Source organism: Acaromyces ingoldii, assembly GCF_003144295.1.
Source record: "Acaromyces ingoldii strain MCA 4198 unplaced genomic scaffold FA10scaffold_3, whole genome shotgun sequence".
NCBI lineage: Eukaryota > Fungi > Basidiomycota > Exobasidiomycetes > Exobasidiales > Cryptobasidiaceae > Acaromyces > Acaromyces ingoldii.
In genome coordinates this window covers 283960-300172 of record NW_020290249.1, presented here as the reverse complement: position 1 = coordinate 300172, position 16213 = coordinate 283960, and the positions used below count along the sequence as shown (strand labels likewise).

At 56.4% G+C, this 16213-nt stretch overlaps 5 protein-coding genes across 5 annotated transcripts; 3 read left to right on the top strand and 2 right to left on the bottom strand.

Moving 5' to 3' along the window:
• Nucleotides 1-86: 86 nt before the first annotated feature.
• FA10DRAFT_99149 (DUF1903-domain-containing protein) lies at nucleotides 87-571 on the top strand. The gene has a single exon (XM_025525841.1). The coding sequence runs from the start codon at nucleotides 167-169 to the stop codon at nucleotides 422-424; it is 258 nt and encodes an 85-aa protein (XP_025377065.1). The 5' UTR covers nucleotides 87-166; the 3' UTR covers nucleotides 425-571.
• Nucleotides 572-608: 37 nt separating this feature from the next.
• FA10DRAFT_266414 (gamma-glutamyltranspeptidase) lies at nucleotides 609-3221 on the bottom strand. Its single transcript, XM_025521484.1, has 5 exons — nucleotides 2222-3221; nucleotides 1769-2141; nucleotides 1332-1687; nucleotides 1083-1263; nucleotides 609-992 (listed from the first exon to the last, which is right to left on the bottom strand). Exons 1-5 carry the CDS (start codon nucleotides 2839-2841, stop codon nucleotides 720-722), a joined length of 1803 nt encoding a protein of 600 aa, XP_025377064.1. The 5' UTR covers nucleotides 2842-3221; the 3' UTR covers nucleotides 609-719.
• Nucleotides 3222-4584: 1363 nt separating this feature from the next.
• Nucleotides 4585-7267, top strand: FA10DRAFT_99088 (hypothetical protein). Its single transcript, XM_025525840.1, has 2 exons — nucleotides 4585-6698; nucleotides 6759-7267. Exons 1-2 carry the CDS (start codon nucleotides 4686-4688, stop codon nucleotides 7152-7154), a joined length of 2409 nt encoding a protein of 802 aa, XP_025377063.1. The 5' UTR covers nucleotides 4585-4685; the 3' UTR covers nucleotides 7155-7267.
• Nucleotides 7268-7742: 475 nt separating this feature from the next.
• FA10DRAFT_266412 (ARM repeat-containing protein) lies at nucleotides 7743-11631 on the bottom strand. The gene is made up of 5 exons (XM_025521483.1): nucleotides 11565-11631; nucleotides 11421-11492; nucleotides 11116-11339; nucleotides 9038-11059; nucleotides 7743-8832 (listed from the first exon to the last, which is right to left on the bottom strand). Exons 1-5 carry the CDS (start codon nucleotides 11568-11570, stop codon nucleotides 7899-7901), a joined length of 3258 nt encoding a protein of 1085 aa, XP_025377062.1. The 5' UTR covers nucleotides 11571-11631; the 3' UTR covers nucleotides 7743-7898.
• A 160-nt stretch (nucleotides 11632-11791) lies between these two features.
• Nucleotides 11792-13722, top strand: FA10DRAFT_251060 (putative CCT8-component of chaperonin-containing T-complex). Its single transcript, XM_025519589.1, has 3 exons — nucleotides 11792-12243; nucleotides 12309-13528; nucleotides 13595-13722. The coding sequence occupies exons 1-3, from the start codon at nucleotides 11817-11819 to the stop codon at nucleotides 13649-13651; spliced, it is 1704 nt and encodes a 567-aa protein (XP_025377061.1). The 5' UTR covers nucleotides 11792-11816; the 3' UTR covers nucleotides 13652-13722.
• Nucleotides 13723-16213: the final 2491 nt, after the last annotated feature.

Here is a 16213-nt window from a genome sequence, read left to right as displayed (position 1 = left end):
TTGGCGATGGCAGGGCTCAGAGAGCGCGCGCGCGCACGTACGCAACTCAAGGCCCGGCCGAGACACGCACTCGCTCCACTTTCTTCTTTTTGGGTAACCCTAACTAAGTAACCCTTCTCTCATTCTTCCTCTCTTCCTCTCCCATCACGACAGCTACAGGAGCAAAATGCCCTCGGACAATCTCGACGGTGACTCGCCGTGCCACCCACACGCCTGCGCGATCCAGAGCTGCATGCAAAAGACGTGGGACCAGGACAAGTGCCAGGCGCTCATTGACGATCTGCACCGGTGCTGCGCGCGGTTCTACATCAAGAAGCCCGGTGCGGCGACGGAGAGCTGCCCGTTGGAGAGCGTCGTCAGGAAGCGATTAAAGGGCATGAATGAGGACGGTCTGCTCAAGGACATGGAGAAGAACGCAAAGTAGAGCAAGAAACGAGGGGGCGCGGGACCCACGACGAGAAAGGCAAACGGAAACTTGTGTAGCGTGGAGCCCTGCGATGTCGCCAGGACATATGGACAGTTTGACTCATCTCCTTGTACAGTAATTGTAGCAGCAGCAGCAGCAGCATCAATCTCACGCACAATCGTAAATGGAGGCGTGCAAGAGCGATACTCGAATAGAATTGAGATGGCGAATTACTGATGCTTGCTATTAGAGAGTACAGGCAAGAAACGCGCGCGTAAGAAAGACACAGAGAGAGGGTGTGGACAGTGGTGCGTCAGAGCGCAGCCGACTTTGCCGAAAGCTGGCGGATCTCGGAAGCACCCTTGAACTCGTGCGCGACGACGCCGTGCGAGTCGAGGCCGCGGTAGGTGCCCTGTGCAGTGGCCTGGTTGGGCTGGACAAAAGAGACGTTGTGGCCAAGCGAGGCCAGGAAGGCCACCGTGCTGTTGTCGTAGCCCTTCCAGCCAGGAATATGCGGGCTCGTCGAGTCGGCCCATTCGAACACCGTTGTGGGCGGCTGCAGCTGGTCGTGCCAGCGTGGTGCGGCCTGCGAGATGAAGGGGAAGGAGAGGGAAGAAGAATCAGGTCAGCTAATGTCAATAAATGCTGTTGCTTTCCCTTTTATCGAGGCACTCACAATGGCTTCTTGGAGATCGACGCCGCGAAGCGCCTGGAAATTGATCTGGATATTTGCCGTGATGATCCTTGATCCTCCCGCCGAGGCGACCGAGTGCGAGGCCTTGCCCGTCTTGTAGTCTTCGATGATCGTCGGGCTGATGGACGACAGCGGCCGCTTTCCAGGGCGGATAAAGTTGGCGCTGGAGGGAGGGGGAGATTGTGAGCGCGTGACGCCTCTAAAGCCACGTCGAAGAGAGTGACTACTCACGGATTGGGCTGGTAGCCGTACGAGTTGGCTGCGCCAGGGCTGCTAAAGTCGTCCATTTCGTCATTGAGGATGAAGCCGTCGGGCGTCATGACCTGGCTGCCCCAGAGCAGGTTGATTGTCGTCGTCATGGAAATGGCAAGGCCAAAAGGGTCCATGGCCGAAAGCGCGCTGGTGCCATGCTCTTCCACGTTGATGTAGCTGCTCGTGTCGTAGCTGTGCAGGGGGAGGGTGGTGTTGTCCTTGATGAGCGAGCGCTTCTTCTTTGTGTCCTCCTCGCTCAGCGCCTGTGCCTCGAGCGACGAGACATTGGTGACAAAGTTGGGGTCGCCGTAGTTTTCCCGCTCTCCATAAGCAAACTGGATGTAGGAAAAGGGGAACCAAGCGATCAGCAGGCGAATGAGTAGGAGAGGAAGAAGGTGCGAGAATAGCCAACACACCTTGGTGGCCTCGATGAGACGGTGGGTGGTCAGATTGACGCCGCCAGCATCGAGCTCTGCATCCGAGTACGTCGAGGCCGTCTTGAGGGCAGAGAGAACCACTGCGCCACTGCTGGGCGCGCTGCTACCCCAGACCCGGTACTTGCCATGCCAGTCGATGCTCAACGGTTCTCTCGTCACAACGCTGTAGTTGGCGAGGTCCTCGAGTGTCAGGATGCCACCAGCGTCTTGGGCCGCCTTGACGGTGCGCTCGGCGATCGGTCCCTTGTAGAAGGCATCGGCTCCTTGGCTTGCAATTGTCTCGAGCGTGTCGGCCAGACGAGTCCTCTTGATGATGTCGCCCTCGCCCGCCGCGGTGCCATTTGCGCAGTAGCTGGGGATCAAAAAGAATTCCACACAATCTCTCCGTTTCAGCCTCCGAGATGAGGGAAAGATTTTCTCTTTCAGACTCACACTTCCTTGAAGAGAGGATCGTTGCAGATGAACTGGTCCTTGTACTGGTCGATGGCAATCGCCAGCTGGTTCACGACGGGGAAACCCTGGCGGTTAAGCTTGACCGAAGGCTCGATGAGCTCAGACCAAGACAGACGGCCGTGCTTCTTGTGCAGGTACTCCCAGTAGCGCACCTCGCCCGGCACGCCGACGGCTAGTCCGCCAATGGTGCTGGCGTTCTTGTTTGCATTGGCGCTGTACATTGTCTCGTTTGCCGCCGCGGGCGCCGTCTCTCGAAAGTCGACAAACTCGACCTTGTGCGGGTGCGTTTTGTGCTCGTCGACCCTCGACCGGATGAGGGCAAACCCTCCGCCGGCAAGGCCCGAGTGGAACGCCGAGACGCTGCCGACGCAGAAGCCCGCGGCGATGATGGCGTCGGCGGCGCTCCCTCCTCGGGCGAGCATGTCTGCTCCAATGTCACTGCAGTAGCCAACCTCGCAGGCGACGACGCCGCGCCCGCCTGTCGTCTTGTACCGGTCAGTCTGTTCGTGGTCTCCATCCGTGATGACGATCGGCGAAGACGATGCGAGTTTGGCAAGGGCAATGGCCGCCAGTGCCACAGCCAAGAGTAGTCGTATCATCGGCAGGAAGCAAAAATCGAGAGAGGGAGAAAGGTGTCCAGATCCTAGGAAGGGGCGACGAGGAGAGGGGCAGCTTTATACCTTGCTCTGTGTCTTCCTGCTCGCACCTCAGTCGCCAGAGAAGGCAATGTCGTGCTTTGCCCTCGCTCGTTCGTGCAACGCAGGAGCAACTTCGGTGACTCTTCTGCACTTCTTCGCGCTACTCCAACGTACTCCTCCTTCTCCTGCTACTCCTTCAGCTTCTTCGTCCACTTCTTTGGGAGGGCGTTTCTTCGGTGAAAGGTCGGAGCGGTACGCCGTGCAGCGCTGCCTCGAGGCAGGCACCCTTGGGCAAGCCGCTAGAATGATTATACGCATTCATCGGATTCGGCCAGTCCCTTATCGACGGAAAGGCAATGAAATTTATTCGCGCATTCGTCCTAGATAAGATTCATCCGCTATATTACCACACCATGTACTACTGCGAGCTATTCTACTTCGTACTACTACAGCACTAACCCCGGTTTCGCGCTAAGGAAATCCTTCTGCCGGACATCGCCTATTTCCCCCTTCAAGCAAGCGATCCCTTATCCTCTCTTGGCAGCTGGACAAGGGCGACACGACGGTGCGACGTTGAGCTGAATGCCCCGAAGATGTCTGAGTGCCCCGAGGCTAGCACGTCAAAGACCGCGTAATTGTGTCACCACAAGCACCGAAAAAGGGCCGCCGGAGCGACAGTTGGGAGAGCGTCCTCCCGTGTTGGACGGCAAGCTCTAATTTTCTTTTAATCACTCTAATAAACTGTTTATACGATTTCACACGTCTCGGCGCGGTAGCGTGGTGTAGTGGAATCACGATTGGGCGGTCGTATTCTGCTCCCTGTATTGTCGATCACAAGGGGCCTGACAACAGGTGCCAGACAACATCAGCTGAGGCAGCAGGAACGCACACCCTTCTACCACGTCGGGCAAGGGTTCACAAGGTTGCCTCAGGCGGGAGGGCTGGGCAGATCGGAAAGGCAAACTGTGCTGGCGCGGCCTTCTCCCCCCCTCTCCCTCTTCGTAGAACAGGGCAAGCCGATGTCCCGACACCGCACTCTGTATATCCACGGACTGCCATTGTTGTACTGTACTGTACGAGGATGGAATTGAATTCAGGCGGCTCTTTACTGTCCTGGACTTTCGGATTTCTAACTTTCTTAATTACTTTCTTTTGGTTACAAAGTCTTCTTTTCTCCAGTTTGGACTCCGGAGGCGATTTTCTGCTTCATTAGGGTGCTCCTGCTGGTTTTGGGCTGCTGCATCGACGACAGCAGCCTTTTAGCTAGATACGCACCACACGTCCATTCATCAATCGACCGTCGTCTCTTCCGCCTCCTCCTTCCTTCCGTCTTCCTCTTTCTCTCTCTTCTCTCTCCTTCCCTCCTCTTCCTCCTCTCCCTCTCTCACACGCCTCTGTCTCGTCTCATCTCGGTCCGCTGTCCTTTGGAGGGTCCGTTCTTCGTCTCATCATTCTAAAATCTCGATCGAGGCCCGGGCTTTTTGCGCGCCATTTTCAGGTGAGGGATCTCCAAGAGTTGCTCGAAAGAGTTGATCGTTCCTCGGCTGATGCACATGCGCCACCAAAGAAGATACCCAGTCGCAAACGTGTGAGTAGCCGAAATTCGACGGCAGCTTGCTCGAGCCAGGACTGAGCCTCCTTCTCTTTTGAATCCTCTCGTGCAGCCCTCGATCCGACCGGCCACACAACCACTTTCCTCTCTCTCTCTTTGTGTCCCTCTCTCTTTTAACTTTTCTTCCTTCTTCTCTACGCGTGCGCGCGCACATTCCGACTCCGAACACACAGATTGAAGAGCGGGCCTGGAGATGCAAAACGAGCAATACGTGGGCGGGAACATGATGGATATGATGAAGCGGTCCTCGTCGCAGAGTCACGATGGCTCCGGCGGGCCCGGCGAGGGCGGCTCCATGAGCGGCCTCGAGGGCCTGACGCGGGGCGCAGCGGGAACCGGCGACGGCGACGGCATCAGCAAGAAGGCTCGCTTCGTTTCCGAGGGTAACATTCACTTTGTTGGAGGAGGCGCAGGTGGCACCGGAACAGCCGCACTGTATGGCGCTGGTGCAGGCACAGGTGCCGGCGCAGGGTCATCAGGAGCGCCGCCGCCCGCAGGACCCGGAGGCTCTGGCAATGGTGGCGGTGGTGCTAGCGGAGGCTTGGTGGGAGCACCCATGTCCGCGGAGCAGATGATCGATCAACAGCAGCAACAGCAACAGCAGCAGCAATGGGCAGAGCGAGGCTTCTCCAACGGTGCCACGTCGCCCTATCTACAGCACCATCAGATGCAGCAGGCAGCAGCAAACGCAGGCGCCTATGGCTCCAATGCCCAGCCCATCGTCGGCGGCAGCTTCTCGCCTCTGCCGCCCCACCACCACCACCTCCAGCAGCAGCATGGCTCACCGATGGCCAACAACCACATGTTCCCAGCACCCACTGCCTTTGGCTCCTCGCCACCTCACCACCAGCAGCCGCCCAACATGGTGACGCTGCAGAACATGCAGCAGATGCACCACATGCAGAACATGCACCCCATGGCCGGCTTCATGCCCAACGTCGGCCTCCTCACCGGCGCACCGGGACCGCCACCACCGCCACCGCCGCAGGCCAACGCAACCGGCCGGACGGTGTACGTGGGCAACCTGCCTGCCGATGCCTCGGTCGACGAGCTGCTCAACCAGGTCAAGTTTGGACCCATCGACAACGTACGAGTGCTGCCCGACAAGAGCTGCGCATTTATCTCCTTTCTAGACGGCGCCACTGCAGCAGCGTTCCACGCAGATGCCTCGGTCAAGAAGATGTCGCTCCACAACCAGGAACTCAAGATTGGCTGGGGAAAGCCCTCTGTGCTTCCGCCTCCGATTCTCATGGCCGTTCAGCAGGCCCAGGCGACGCGAAACGTCTACCTCGGCCAGCTCGACGACAACGTTGACGAGCAGATGCTCAAGGATGATCTCGGCAGGTTCGGGCCCATCGACCAGGTCAAGATCGTCCGCGACAAGAACATCGGCTTTGTCCACTTCCTCTCCATTGCCACAGCCATCAAGGTTGTCTCGACGTTGCCCACCGAGCCGGCCTGGGCGGGCAAGCGAGTCAACTACGGCAAGGATCGATGTGCCTACGTGCCCAAGAGCCAACAGAACAACCAGGCCCACAACAGCCAAGCAGCGGCGATGGGCATGGCTGCCGCTGCCTCTCTGGGCTACCCAGCAGGGTTCACGCCCTCGTCGGCAGCCTCGTTTGGTGGCATGATGCCTGGCGCTGCGCCGCCCAACCTCGGCGACGTCTCGATTGGGAGCACCGATGAGGACTCAATCCGGGGCGGCGCCACCAGCGGATCCATGTTTGGCAACATGATGGCTGCCGCAGCCGCGGCCCAGTCCGGCTCCGGCCACAATGGCGCAGCAACGGCCATGCACCAGCTCGGCAACCGGACCGTCTACTTGGGCAACATCCACCCGGACACGACGACTGAAGAGATTTGCAACCACGTCCGCGGAGGCGTCTTGCAAAACGTTCGATACATTCCCGAGAAGCACATTGCCTTTATCACCTTTGTCGACCCCAATGCGGCACTTGCCTTTTACCACTTGGCAAACTACTCGGGCGTGATGATCCACAACCGACGGCTCAAGATCGGCTGGGGAAAGCACTCCGGGCCGCTGAGCCCGGCCATTGCGATGGCGGTGCAGGCAGGAGGGAGCCGAAATGTCTACGTGGGCAACATCGAGGACTTTGACTTCCACACGATTGAGAAGCTGCGGAGAGATTTCGGCGAGTACGGTGACATCGAAATGGTGAACCAGCTCCGAGAGAAGAGCTGCGTGAGTGTCAAGACGGTTTTATCTCCCCTGACTTGCCTTGCTGACGAGGCGACCTCACAGGCCTTTGTCAATTTCTGCAACATCCAAAACGCAATCAAGGCTATTGAGGCCATGAAGAACCACCCAGATTACCCGAACCAGCGCATCGGTGCGGGCAAGGATCGATGTGGCAACCCTCCACGGGCGATTGCAAATCAGCTCAGAAATTCGCAGTCGCCACCACCGCACGGTGGCATGATGCCGTCATCGTCATCTGGAAACTTGTCGGGCCTGTCACCTTCGGCAGCCGCAAGCCCTGCAGTTGCCGCAGGTCAGGCGGATCAGACGCCGCAGCAGCAACAGCAAGAAGACGCAGCCGGATCAGCACAGGCGGCCGAGTCGGAAGAGAGGGGCACCTCACAGACGGCAATGGGCGCCATTGCACCTCTTCAAGACGAAGGCGAGACCACTTCTTAGATTGTCCGTCACCGCACAAAAGAAGAGCTCATCTTCACGATTTCGCTCCCCTCAATTGCAAAAATTAACAATAAAAATCGCAAAAGGAAAACGAACGTATACCATGGGATCTAACAGGGGAGGAGAAGCAAGCGCCGTCGAATTTCGCCTTCTTCCGTTTCACCCATCCATCAACCTTACCATACCCCCGCTTCTTTTCAAGAATTCTCTTTCGTCACAGATCGGATGACTCTTGTCCACAAACTCTCGCCTCACCTCGATTGTTGTGTGCATGCATTTGGAAAGGACTCGACTTTCCAGACCCAACCTCCAACCTCAAACCTACAAGGCCCTCCATCATCCCATCCTACCAGACCGAATCTTTCTTCGCCCTTTTTACCCATATTTCTCATTTTCTTACCAAAGACGTCTTCTTTGGTCGTCTCTTGTCTCTCGGATTACTTTCTGCGTGCGCTCTCTCTCTCTCTCCTTTTTTCTCCTGTGGAATCTCAATGATTGCCGACCTCTGGCCACTCTGCACACTTGCTTGCGAGACTGAATGACGGTCAAAAGATCTTGTGAAGCGACTGACAACTTCAAGCGACGACATCAGTTGTAATGAGAGTGAATTAGTAAAGGCAAGAGCAACAATAGGCGCCTCGCCGTCTGAGAGAACAACTAGTCGAAAGTAAAAATGTGAGAGAAAAAAGAAAAGAGAAAGAGAGTGTATGTGTGTGCGTAAATGTGACGGGTATGAACGGTCATTTAGACGAGAAATGGCTGGAGACCTGCTGCGGCGACCTTCTCTGGCGCCGAGGCATTGACGGCCGAGACAAAGGCCACGACCTGGCCCCTGAGCTGCGGCCCCAATGCATCATCGAGCTTAAGAGCGTGGGCAATGATAGCGAGGATCTTGTCGATGTTGGCCGTCGCCACTGCGTCGTTGCTCTGGACGCGTCCCATGAGGGCAACGAGGACCGGGGTCCACTCTGCCATGTCCTTTTGCAAGGGCAGCGAGTCGAGGAGCACAGGCATAGCCTGGTCCATCGGGATCGAATCGGGCCGCTTCGTCATCATGCGTGCCAAACAGCCGCATGCATTGTCCCGAGCGGAGGCCACCTCGTCCTTCTCTGGTGCCGCGCTTCGCTCAAACATGGGTCGGATGGCGCCGAGAAGGGCACCAAAGTGCTCTGAAAGGTCCGTCTGCGAGTTCTCGATCAACACGCCCGATGCAAAAGCAGCATTGGAACGAACGGACGCGTCCTCATCTTGCAGCGCTCGCGACAGAACAGTGAGGATGTCACCGGTGAATGGTGTGATGGCGGCCTTCATTCCCGTCACGATCTCGCCCAATGAGCCAACGGCCATGGAACGGTCCGAGGTTGACCTGCTCGGCGAGTAGTATTTCGTCACCTTAGGAAGCAGTTGCTTGAGCGGGTCCACGAAGTCGTGACCGTAGACATTCGCCATGGCTCCCACGAGGTCTGTGGCAGCAAGAATAAGAACCGACTCATACTCAGAATTGTCCTCGGCGGCCGCCTCGTCATCCTGGGCCTCGCTGTCAAGCTGACAAGCGGATTTTTGATCGAGGATCTCTGCGACAAAGGTGCACACCTTGTCTGCCTGTCCCGCAATGATGGCTGGGCCATTCTTGTTGAGACACTCTGCCATCTGCTGACAGATCTCGACAACGGTGGTTCTGCAATGACAATATTCTGGGTCAGCTTTCTCTTCAGAAGAATTGAAGCATCGAGATAAGAGTCAGGTAATAGGGAACAATGTGTTCTCATCCCACACAGCTCGTAAGCATGTGCGTCATTGTGAGCTGAGAAAGTTCAATCATCATCCGAAAGGGGGGCCAATCCTCCTCCTTCGTGCATCCCACCTCCCAGAGCGACACTAACCTATCATCTTCCTCAGCCCAGGTGTCCATGACCGTGGGCACGACAGCCTCGACCAGCTTTTGGACGTTGGCATCGAGGGGAACCGTGACGTTGTGACCTGGTTGCCACTCGGTCGGGTTGCTCATCTCGTTAAGGGTGTTGATGAAGGTGAAGAGGGCATTGACGGCACTCCTGCGAATACCTTGGTAGAAGTGGTCCAGAAGTGTGACGAGCTCTTCGATCGACTGCTCGAGGTAAGGGACAAAGCTGGAGCGCGTGTGCGAGAAGATCTCTCCGAGAGCATCGGCAGCCACCTCCTTTTCGACGGCAACAGCTGAGTTGACGTTGAGAAATGAGTCGTTGAGCTCCTCGAGATCGACGAATTCTTCGTCACCATCGTCCTCCTGGGCGCCTGAGCCAGATGCAATGACGTATTCGCCCTTTTCATTTTGACCGACACCCATGCCGTTGATAATGCCGTCGTTGACGCCGGGCACTGGGTCGTGCTCGGCTTGCTTGAAGGACTCGAGGAGGTGGGGCACAACGTGGGGAAGGAATTGGCCGAACTCTTCACCAAAGACACGGGCCATGACGGAGAAGAAAATGAAGGAGCACTCGCGGAGGCGCGGGCTCTCAAGGGTCATTCCCTCATACGCCAGTTTCATGAGTGACTCAAAGTAGGGGCGGAAGTGCTCTTTGCCCACAGCTTCGGCAAAGGTGCCGACCGTGTCTGTCGTGATTCCACGAAGGTCCATGGCGTCGCCTTCCTCGGTCAGAAGAAGGTTGGGCTGCATGCGCTCCATCGTCTGGGCAAAGTAAGGCAGGAAGCCCTCCTTGGAAGCGTGGGCGGCCGAACCGATGGCGCCCGTGACGGTGGCCTTGACGGCGAGGGGCGCCTCGACGAGAAGCCCAGCGAGGCGGTCCATGATGGCAGGGAGATACTGAGAGATGTCTTCGCCCATGACCTCAAGGAGAGCATCGAGTGCGGTGCATGCACTCTTTTGCGTCTCGGTGTTGTTGACGAGCTCCATGATGAGGGGCAGCAGCGTTGCGTGGCGTGCCGCGCACTCCTCGTCAAGAGACTCGCAGAGACAGCCGAGGGCGATGCAGGCAGCCTTGCGAACGACGACGGCCTGGTCCCGAAGGCCCGCCTCGACAAAGGGCCAGAGCTGGTCCATGTGGGGTCGGATGAACTCGGTGCAGCCCTCGACGGAAACGCCAAAGGCCATCATGGCGGCCTTGCGGTAGTTTGGGTCCGAGTTGGCCATGTATGCCTGCATCTGCTCCGAGAGGGGCGGGAAGACGTGGCTGGGAGGAAGTTCCGTAGCAAGGACGTCGAGGACGCGGAGGGCAAGGCGTCCAGGCGTGTCCTCGTCGGGCTCATCGCCGTCCTCTTCGGTAGCAACAGGCATGAGACGCTCCACCATCGGCCGAGCAAGACCCATGCTCTGGACCTTTGACCGCTTGTAGGTGATGGTCCAAATGAGCGAGTTGTAGCACATGATACGGAGTGACTCCTCGTGGTCCTTGTTGCCGCCGTTTTCGAGGAAGGTGTCGATAAGCTGGGGGACGTTGTTGGAGATGACGGGTGATTCGAGCATACAGATCGACTCAAAGACATCGAGACATTGCTTGGTGCCCTCCGTGTGCGAGTCGGCCAAGCACTGGTTCAAGACCTGGATCATTTGTGGAATGGCGTTTTGCATCGCCGCCAGGTCGGCACCGGCATCTGCTTCCAGGTTCTCGGCCACCTTTCCGAGCGCTCGCACCGTCGTCACTCGTACATCGAGCGATTCAGGGTCTTGGAGGCTCTTGCTGAAAACGCTCAGGATCTGGGGCAGGTAGGTTTCGAGAGAGGCGCCGCCCTCGACGAACGTCTCGAGAACGGTGAAGAAGACGTAGATGGCCGTTTGTCGGTGTGCCGCATTGGGCGATTCTGATGCCTGGAACAAAAAGGGAAGGAGCTGCGGCCATGTTCCTGCCGGCAGTTCTTTTCTCGCAATCTCGGACAGGACTCGTGCGATGGCGTTGCGAACAAGGGTGCTGCAGGGGTTGTCAGCAAGACTTAAAGGGCTACAGAGCCAGGACACGGCACGCACCTCTGCTCGCTGGAGATGATCTCGAGCAATCGTCCCTTGATCCCTTCTCTAACCTGAACTGCCTGCTTTGCCCACACCTTTCCGCCGCTCTTTGCCAACCGCTTCCGAAGCTCCACCGAGGCCAATTGCCGAACGGCCAGGTCTGGTGATGTGGCAGCAATCTCAAATAGGGCAGGAACACATGCCGGGTTCTTGTAAAAATTGTTCTGCAGCGCGTCTGTAGCCTGAGAAGGGGTGGTAGGTTACTGTCAGTCAGCCACGGAAAGGGAAGAGATAAACCTTCTACGTTGTCCTCGGCAACTCACAGCCTTGACCTGAGCCGTGTCGGGCACGCTCGATTGCTGGAGCAGCTGATGCAGCTGCTGAACAAAAGCCGGCTGTGGACGATGTCTCGATCCGTCAGTTTGCAAAACACAAGAAGCGACAAGAGAAGTCATTGTACAACTCACATCCATGGCGAAGTGTCGTGGTCAGGAAGGAAGGAAGAGGCTGATTCGCTTGTGAGGTTCAGCCAAGCTCGGAGGAAGAAGGAAAAAAAATTAGAAAGCGAGGTCTCTAAAATTTTTCTCGTAGTTCGCGTGCGTGTTGGTCTTGATATTCGGCCGAGACTCGCGTCGGTGAGCTTTCTTTTTCTTCTTCTCGTTCGTCGTGCTGGGAAGTAGCACACAGGCAAGTCGTGGAAGCCATCGTCATCCACAACAATGTCGCTCAAAGTTCCAAAGGCGGGTATGCCCCTCTTCAAGGAGGGGTACAAGTACCTGCAGGGCGTCGAGGAGGCAGTGATGCGCAACATCCAGGCCGTCAATGAGCTCTCGGACATGGTACGGACCAGCTTTGGGCCAAATGGACGTAACAAGATGATCGTCAACCACCTCGAGCGTCTCTTTGTCACCTCTGACGCCGCGACGATCATCAGAGAAAGCGAGATCGTTCATCCTGCGGCAAAATTGCTCGTCATGGCCAGCCAGCAGCAGGAGGCAGAGATGGGCGATGGCACCAACCTCGTACTCATCTTTGCCGGCGAGCTTCTGAAGAAGGCGGAGATCCTAATCACGATGGGCCTTCACCCTTCTGAGATTATCCAGGGCTACGAGATTGCCAGCCAAAAGGCACTTGAGGAGCTTGAGAGTGAGTTGTCCGCATTTAGTGCTTTCAGGAGAGTATTGCTGTTGAACTGACACTCTTCTTATCAGCCCTCTCTGTCGCGACGCTCAGCAGCCCACCGACCCCCGAGTCACTGGCGCTTGCACTGCGACCGGCGCTCGCTTCGAAGCAGTACGGACAGGAAGATATCCTGGCGCCCCTTGTTGCACAGGCCGTCTCGCTCGTGCTTCCCAACTCATCATCTTCGACCTCAACAGCAACATCGACAACGACGACTAAAGCTCTTCGCGAGTTCAACGTCGACAACGTGCGCGTCGTCAAGATTATGGGCGGATCGCTGCAAGACTCAAGGGTGGTGCGCGGTATGATCTTCAATCGCGAGCCCGAAGGTGTGGTCAAGAAGATCACCGACGGAGCCAAGGTTGCTGTCTTTACGTGCGGCCTTGACATCAGCCAGACAGAGACAAAGGGAACAGTGCTGCTCCACAACGCTAAGGAGCTGAGCACGTTCAGCGGGGGCGAAGAGAAGCAGCTAGAGAAGATTGTCAAGGAGATTGCCGACTCGGGTGTTAAGGCCATTGTGACGCAGAGCAGCGTGGGCGAGCTGGCGATGCACTACTGCAACCGCTTCAACATTCTCGTCGTCAAGATCCTTTCCAAATTCGAGGTCCGAAGACTCTGTCGGCTTCTGGGCGCCACGCCTCTGGCGAGAATGGGTGCTCCCACGCCAGAAGAGGCTGGATGGGCCGATGTCATCGAGACTACCGAGGTTGGAGGAGACCGAGTGACGGTCATCAGACAAGAGGACGGCAAGCCGGGCGGCAAAGCGAGACCCAAGATGGCCACCGTTGTGCTCCGCGGCGCCACGTCAAACCTTCTTGACGACGTCGAACGAGCCATCGATGACGGCGTCAACGTTGTCAAGGCTCTGACCCGTGACGATCGCCTTGTGCCGGGCGCAGGCGCCACCGAGGTTGAGCTGTCTCGACGGATCTTTGATCTAGGTGAAAAGACAAGTGGGCTGAACCAGCACGCCATCAAGAAGTTTGCCGAGGCGCTCGAAGTGGTGCCTCGCACGCTAGCGGACAATGCAGGCTTGGACGCCACCGAGGTCGTTGGCACGCTCATGGCCAAACACGTGGGCGGTCAAGGTGCAGACGTCGGCGTCGATATCGAGGGCGAGTCGCAAGATGGTACTGTCTCGACAATGGATGGGCAGATTCTCGACGTCTTGTCAGCAAAGGTCTGGGCCCTGCGTTATGCAACGGGTGCGGCCGTCAGTGTCCTGAACATTGATTCGATCATCATGGTGGGTTGACTTGCCTCAAGTAGTGCCAAGTTGTGAGCGGCTTCTAATCCTTCTTTGTTCCAACAGAGCAAGCCTGCTGGTATCAAGGCACCCCAGCAGAACCCAAACTGGGATGACGACTAGTGGCGGATGCTAAAGTGCTCCCGACGCCATGTCTCACCTCTGAAGCAAAAATTGATTTCTTGTACACCGTGAAGCCTGCTTTTGCTGGCCTTATCTTGGTTCCGTGGCCTCGTAGCCTAGGAGCTGCCTCTTGAGAAGGTCTTTTCGACTCCATGGTGCAGATCGTGGAGAGTTGCACCCTGGCTTAGCGCGAGGTGCTTCAGAGCTGCATTCTGAGTCCGCGATTGAAGTCAGCATATAAGATGAGACGGTTGTGGGGAAAATGAGAACAGCAAACAGCAACCACACAATCACTCTTGACAGCCTCTCCTCTGCAAAGACAACGACTCACTCGCGAGTTTTCTACGGCAGCTGCGACCCCTCTGCACCGTCACATTGGCATCTGTACCCCAATGGACGCTCAGCCGCCCCCTGCATACACGCCCGTCAGTGGCGTTCCTTTCACCGGCACAATTGTCGACTTCCCTTATGGTGAACCTAGAGAACACTGGTCTGTGTATGAATATGGAGGAGAACCAGCCACGTTTCCCACTACCAGCCGTGAAAGGTGGACTGAGGTCATTTGGTATCTCAATTGCCATCAGGGTAATTCGGAAAGGCCTGCAGACACTCAACGCCAATCTCGTTCACCTTTCTTCTCTCCCGACGACCCACCCCTCTCCATCTTTCCTCCAAGCTCATACAGATCGCCCATTGCAAAGCCTTCTTCCACCAAATCGCTGCCCTCCGGGTCTCTTTCGCCTTTGCCTTCCATGCCATCGACTTCTCCAACCTTGTCACGGTCATCAAATCAGCGGATCCCTCCGGGTACGGGCCTAATGCGAGCTCTCGCACTGGATGAGCGATGGGCACTGGGTCTGCACATTGTTCCAATCATTCCCACTTATCAGCAAGCGCTTATCATTCTATCCAACACCGACTATTCTAGGGTTCTCGAGGGCTTTATGCCTGACGGACGTCAAATCCAGGGACCTCGGAGGACCGCCACAGAAACAAAGCCAAACACGCCTATCTACGATCAGCGACTTCTGGGATCATGCCACGAATGCTGGTGAGTCCTTTTCTCTTCTCACATCCCTCAACGAGGAAGACATCCTGACGATGTCCTCTTCGGTCAAAAGGCATACGATCCCGTTCTGCAAGAGGGCTCAGCCAGTCGAATTCTGGTTCCACGCTGCGTTCTGCCATGGGAAATCGCAGAATGAAAATGAAGTTGCGCAACGTCGTCTGGCGCAGCTCAATCTTGAGGAAGTCAGGCGGGAGAGGGGCAGGATGTGGGAGGAAAGACAGAGGGCTAGGGCTGTCAGAAAACAGATACGGCATCAGAATCTTCTCGCTCCACGTAGTGGAGCACGATTCTAGGGTGCCCACTTTCTTCAGTATGAAGGAGACACATTTGAAAGTTGCCGAGACAAACAGCAATGTAGCAATCGGAAACACAGTCATACTTACCAGTCTAGAGTGTCTCGAATGACAATGAGTTATCCAGAAGTAGAAAGAAAGCTTGAGTATATAGGAGCGAAAGTAAAGATATGCCTATAACTTCTGCTGAACAAATGGCACCTGTCAATCGCTCTGCTTGCGCCGTGCATGCTCTGTCATCCTCTGACCATTTGCTAGCAATTGGTTTTCGGGATCATCATCGTTCTAAGAGATCAACTTTCTGCGGCGAGCCGACGACTTCCATCGCATTTTCAGCCAAATTATTTGCCAGCCCGGGCGCCCCTTTCGCACTGAGTCAAAGATTGCTGGTCGAACTCCATTCGGCTCAACTTAGGGTCCGGGCGTATAGTAGAAGAGTATTTTCTCTACATGCTTTGCAGAACCTCGCTTCCATGCACTTCGAAGACGCCGGCATCCATTGGCATCCCGCAATCGGACGAGGTCTCAGTGTTGACAAATACGCCTCCGCCGCTAAGAATGAGCGGAATCAAAGCAGTTCCGTGACTCTTTGCTCCCGAAGGAAGAGGCAAGAGTCGCCACCGCATCGACGGGATCTGATGTGAGGTTATGATACTTAATGAAGGCCCTTTTCCTTGCCCGGATAGCAATTCATCGAACGACCACATCGAACCTTTTTCGCACAACGCAGCATCTACACTTTCGTTGCCATGAGTACAGCATCTTTGTACGACCTTCAGTCATTTCGCTGGCTCTCGAGCCGCTCATCAACTGCGTGCGTGTCCACTCGGCGGCATTTTGGCGATATCGAATGGACTGGCACCAATTTTTCTCCGGCAATGCTCCCGGTACCTTCGAAAATGGACTGCAGCTGGGACCGTGGCCTGGACGAGCTGCGAACCCAGCAGCTACGCCAGCAGATTCTGCACACCACGCTCGCTCGCCTTCGCAACCAAACGGAGATGGAAATTTCCCAAGAGAGAGAGATACAAGATGATGATGAAGAGGAACAGTTCCTCGCGGCCGAGGAGCTCGAGACCACCATCACTGCATTCTCTCCGTCTCCGCCTACTTCTCTTGCTAGCTCTCCAGCATCGGAGAAGGCGCAAACAGGGAGTGTAGAGCTTACCGTTGAGCGCCAACACACCCCGCTTAGCAAGA

Coding starts and splice junctions, on each gene's coding strand:
- FA10DRAFT_266414 (XM_025521484.1), bottom strand. CDS start 2,841: ATGATACGACTACTCTTGGCTGTGGCACTGGCGGCCATTGCCCTTGCC. Junction 2,142..2,221: donor GATCCTCTCTTCAAGGAAGT/GTGAGTCTGAAA, acceptor TTTGATCCCCAG/CTACTGCGCAAATGGCACCG. Junction 993..1,082: donor TCGATCTCCAAGAAGCCATT/GTGAGTGCCTCG, acceptor TTCATCTCGCAG/GCCGCACCACGCTGGCACGA.
- FA10DRAFT_99149 (XM_025525841.1), top strand. CDS start 167: ATGCCCTCGGACAATCTCGACGGTGACTCGCCGTGCCACCCACACGCC.
- FA10DRAFT_266412 (XM_025521483.1), bottom strand. Junction 11,340..11,420: donor ACACGGCTCAGGTCAAGGCT/GTGAGTTGCCGA, acceptor ACCCCTTCTCAG/GCTACAGACGCGCTGCAGAA. Junction 8,833..9,037: donor TGGGCTGAGGAAGATGATAG/GTTAGTGTCGCT, acceptor TTGTCATTGCAG/AACCACCGTTGTCGAGATCT.
- FA10DRAFT_99088 (XM_025525840.1), top strand. CDS start 4,686: ATGCAAAACGAGCAATACGTGGGCGGGAACATGATGGATATGATGAAG. Junction 6,699..6,758: donor AGCTCCGAGAGAAGAGCTGC/GTGAGTGTCAAG, acceptor GCGACCTCACAG/GCCTTTGTCAATTTCTGCAA.
- FA10DRAFT_251060 (XM_025519589.1), top strand. CDS start 11,817: ATGTCGCTCAAAGTTCCAAAGGCGGGTATGCCCCTCTTCAAGGAGGGG. Junction 12,244..12,308: donor GGCACTTGAGGAGCTTGAGA/GTGAGTTGTCCG, acceptor TCTTCTTATCAG/CCCTCTCTGTCGCGACGCTC. Junction 13,529..13,594: donor ACATTGATTCGATCATCATG/GTGGGTTGACTT, acceptor TTGTTCCAACAG/AGCAAGCCTGCTGGTATCAA.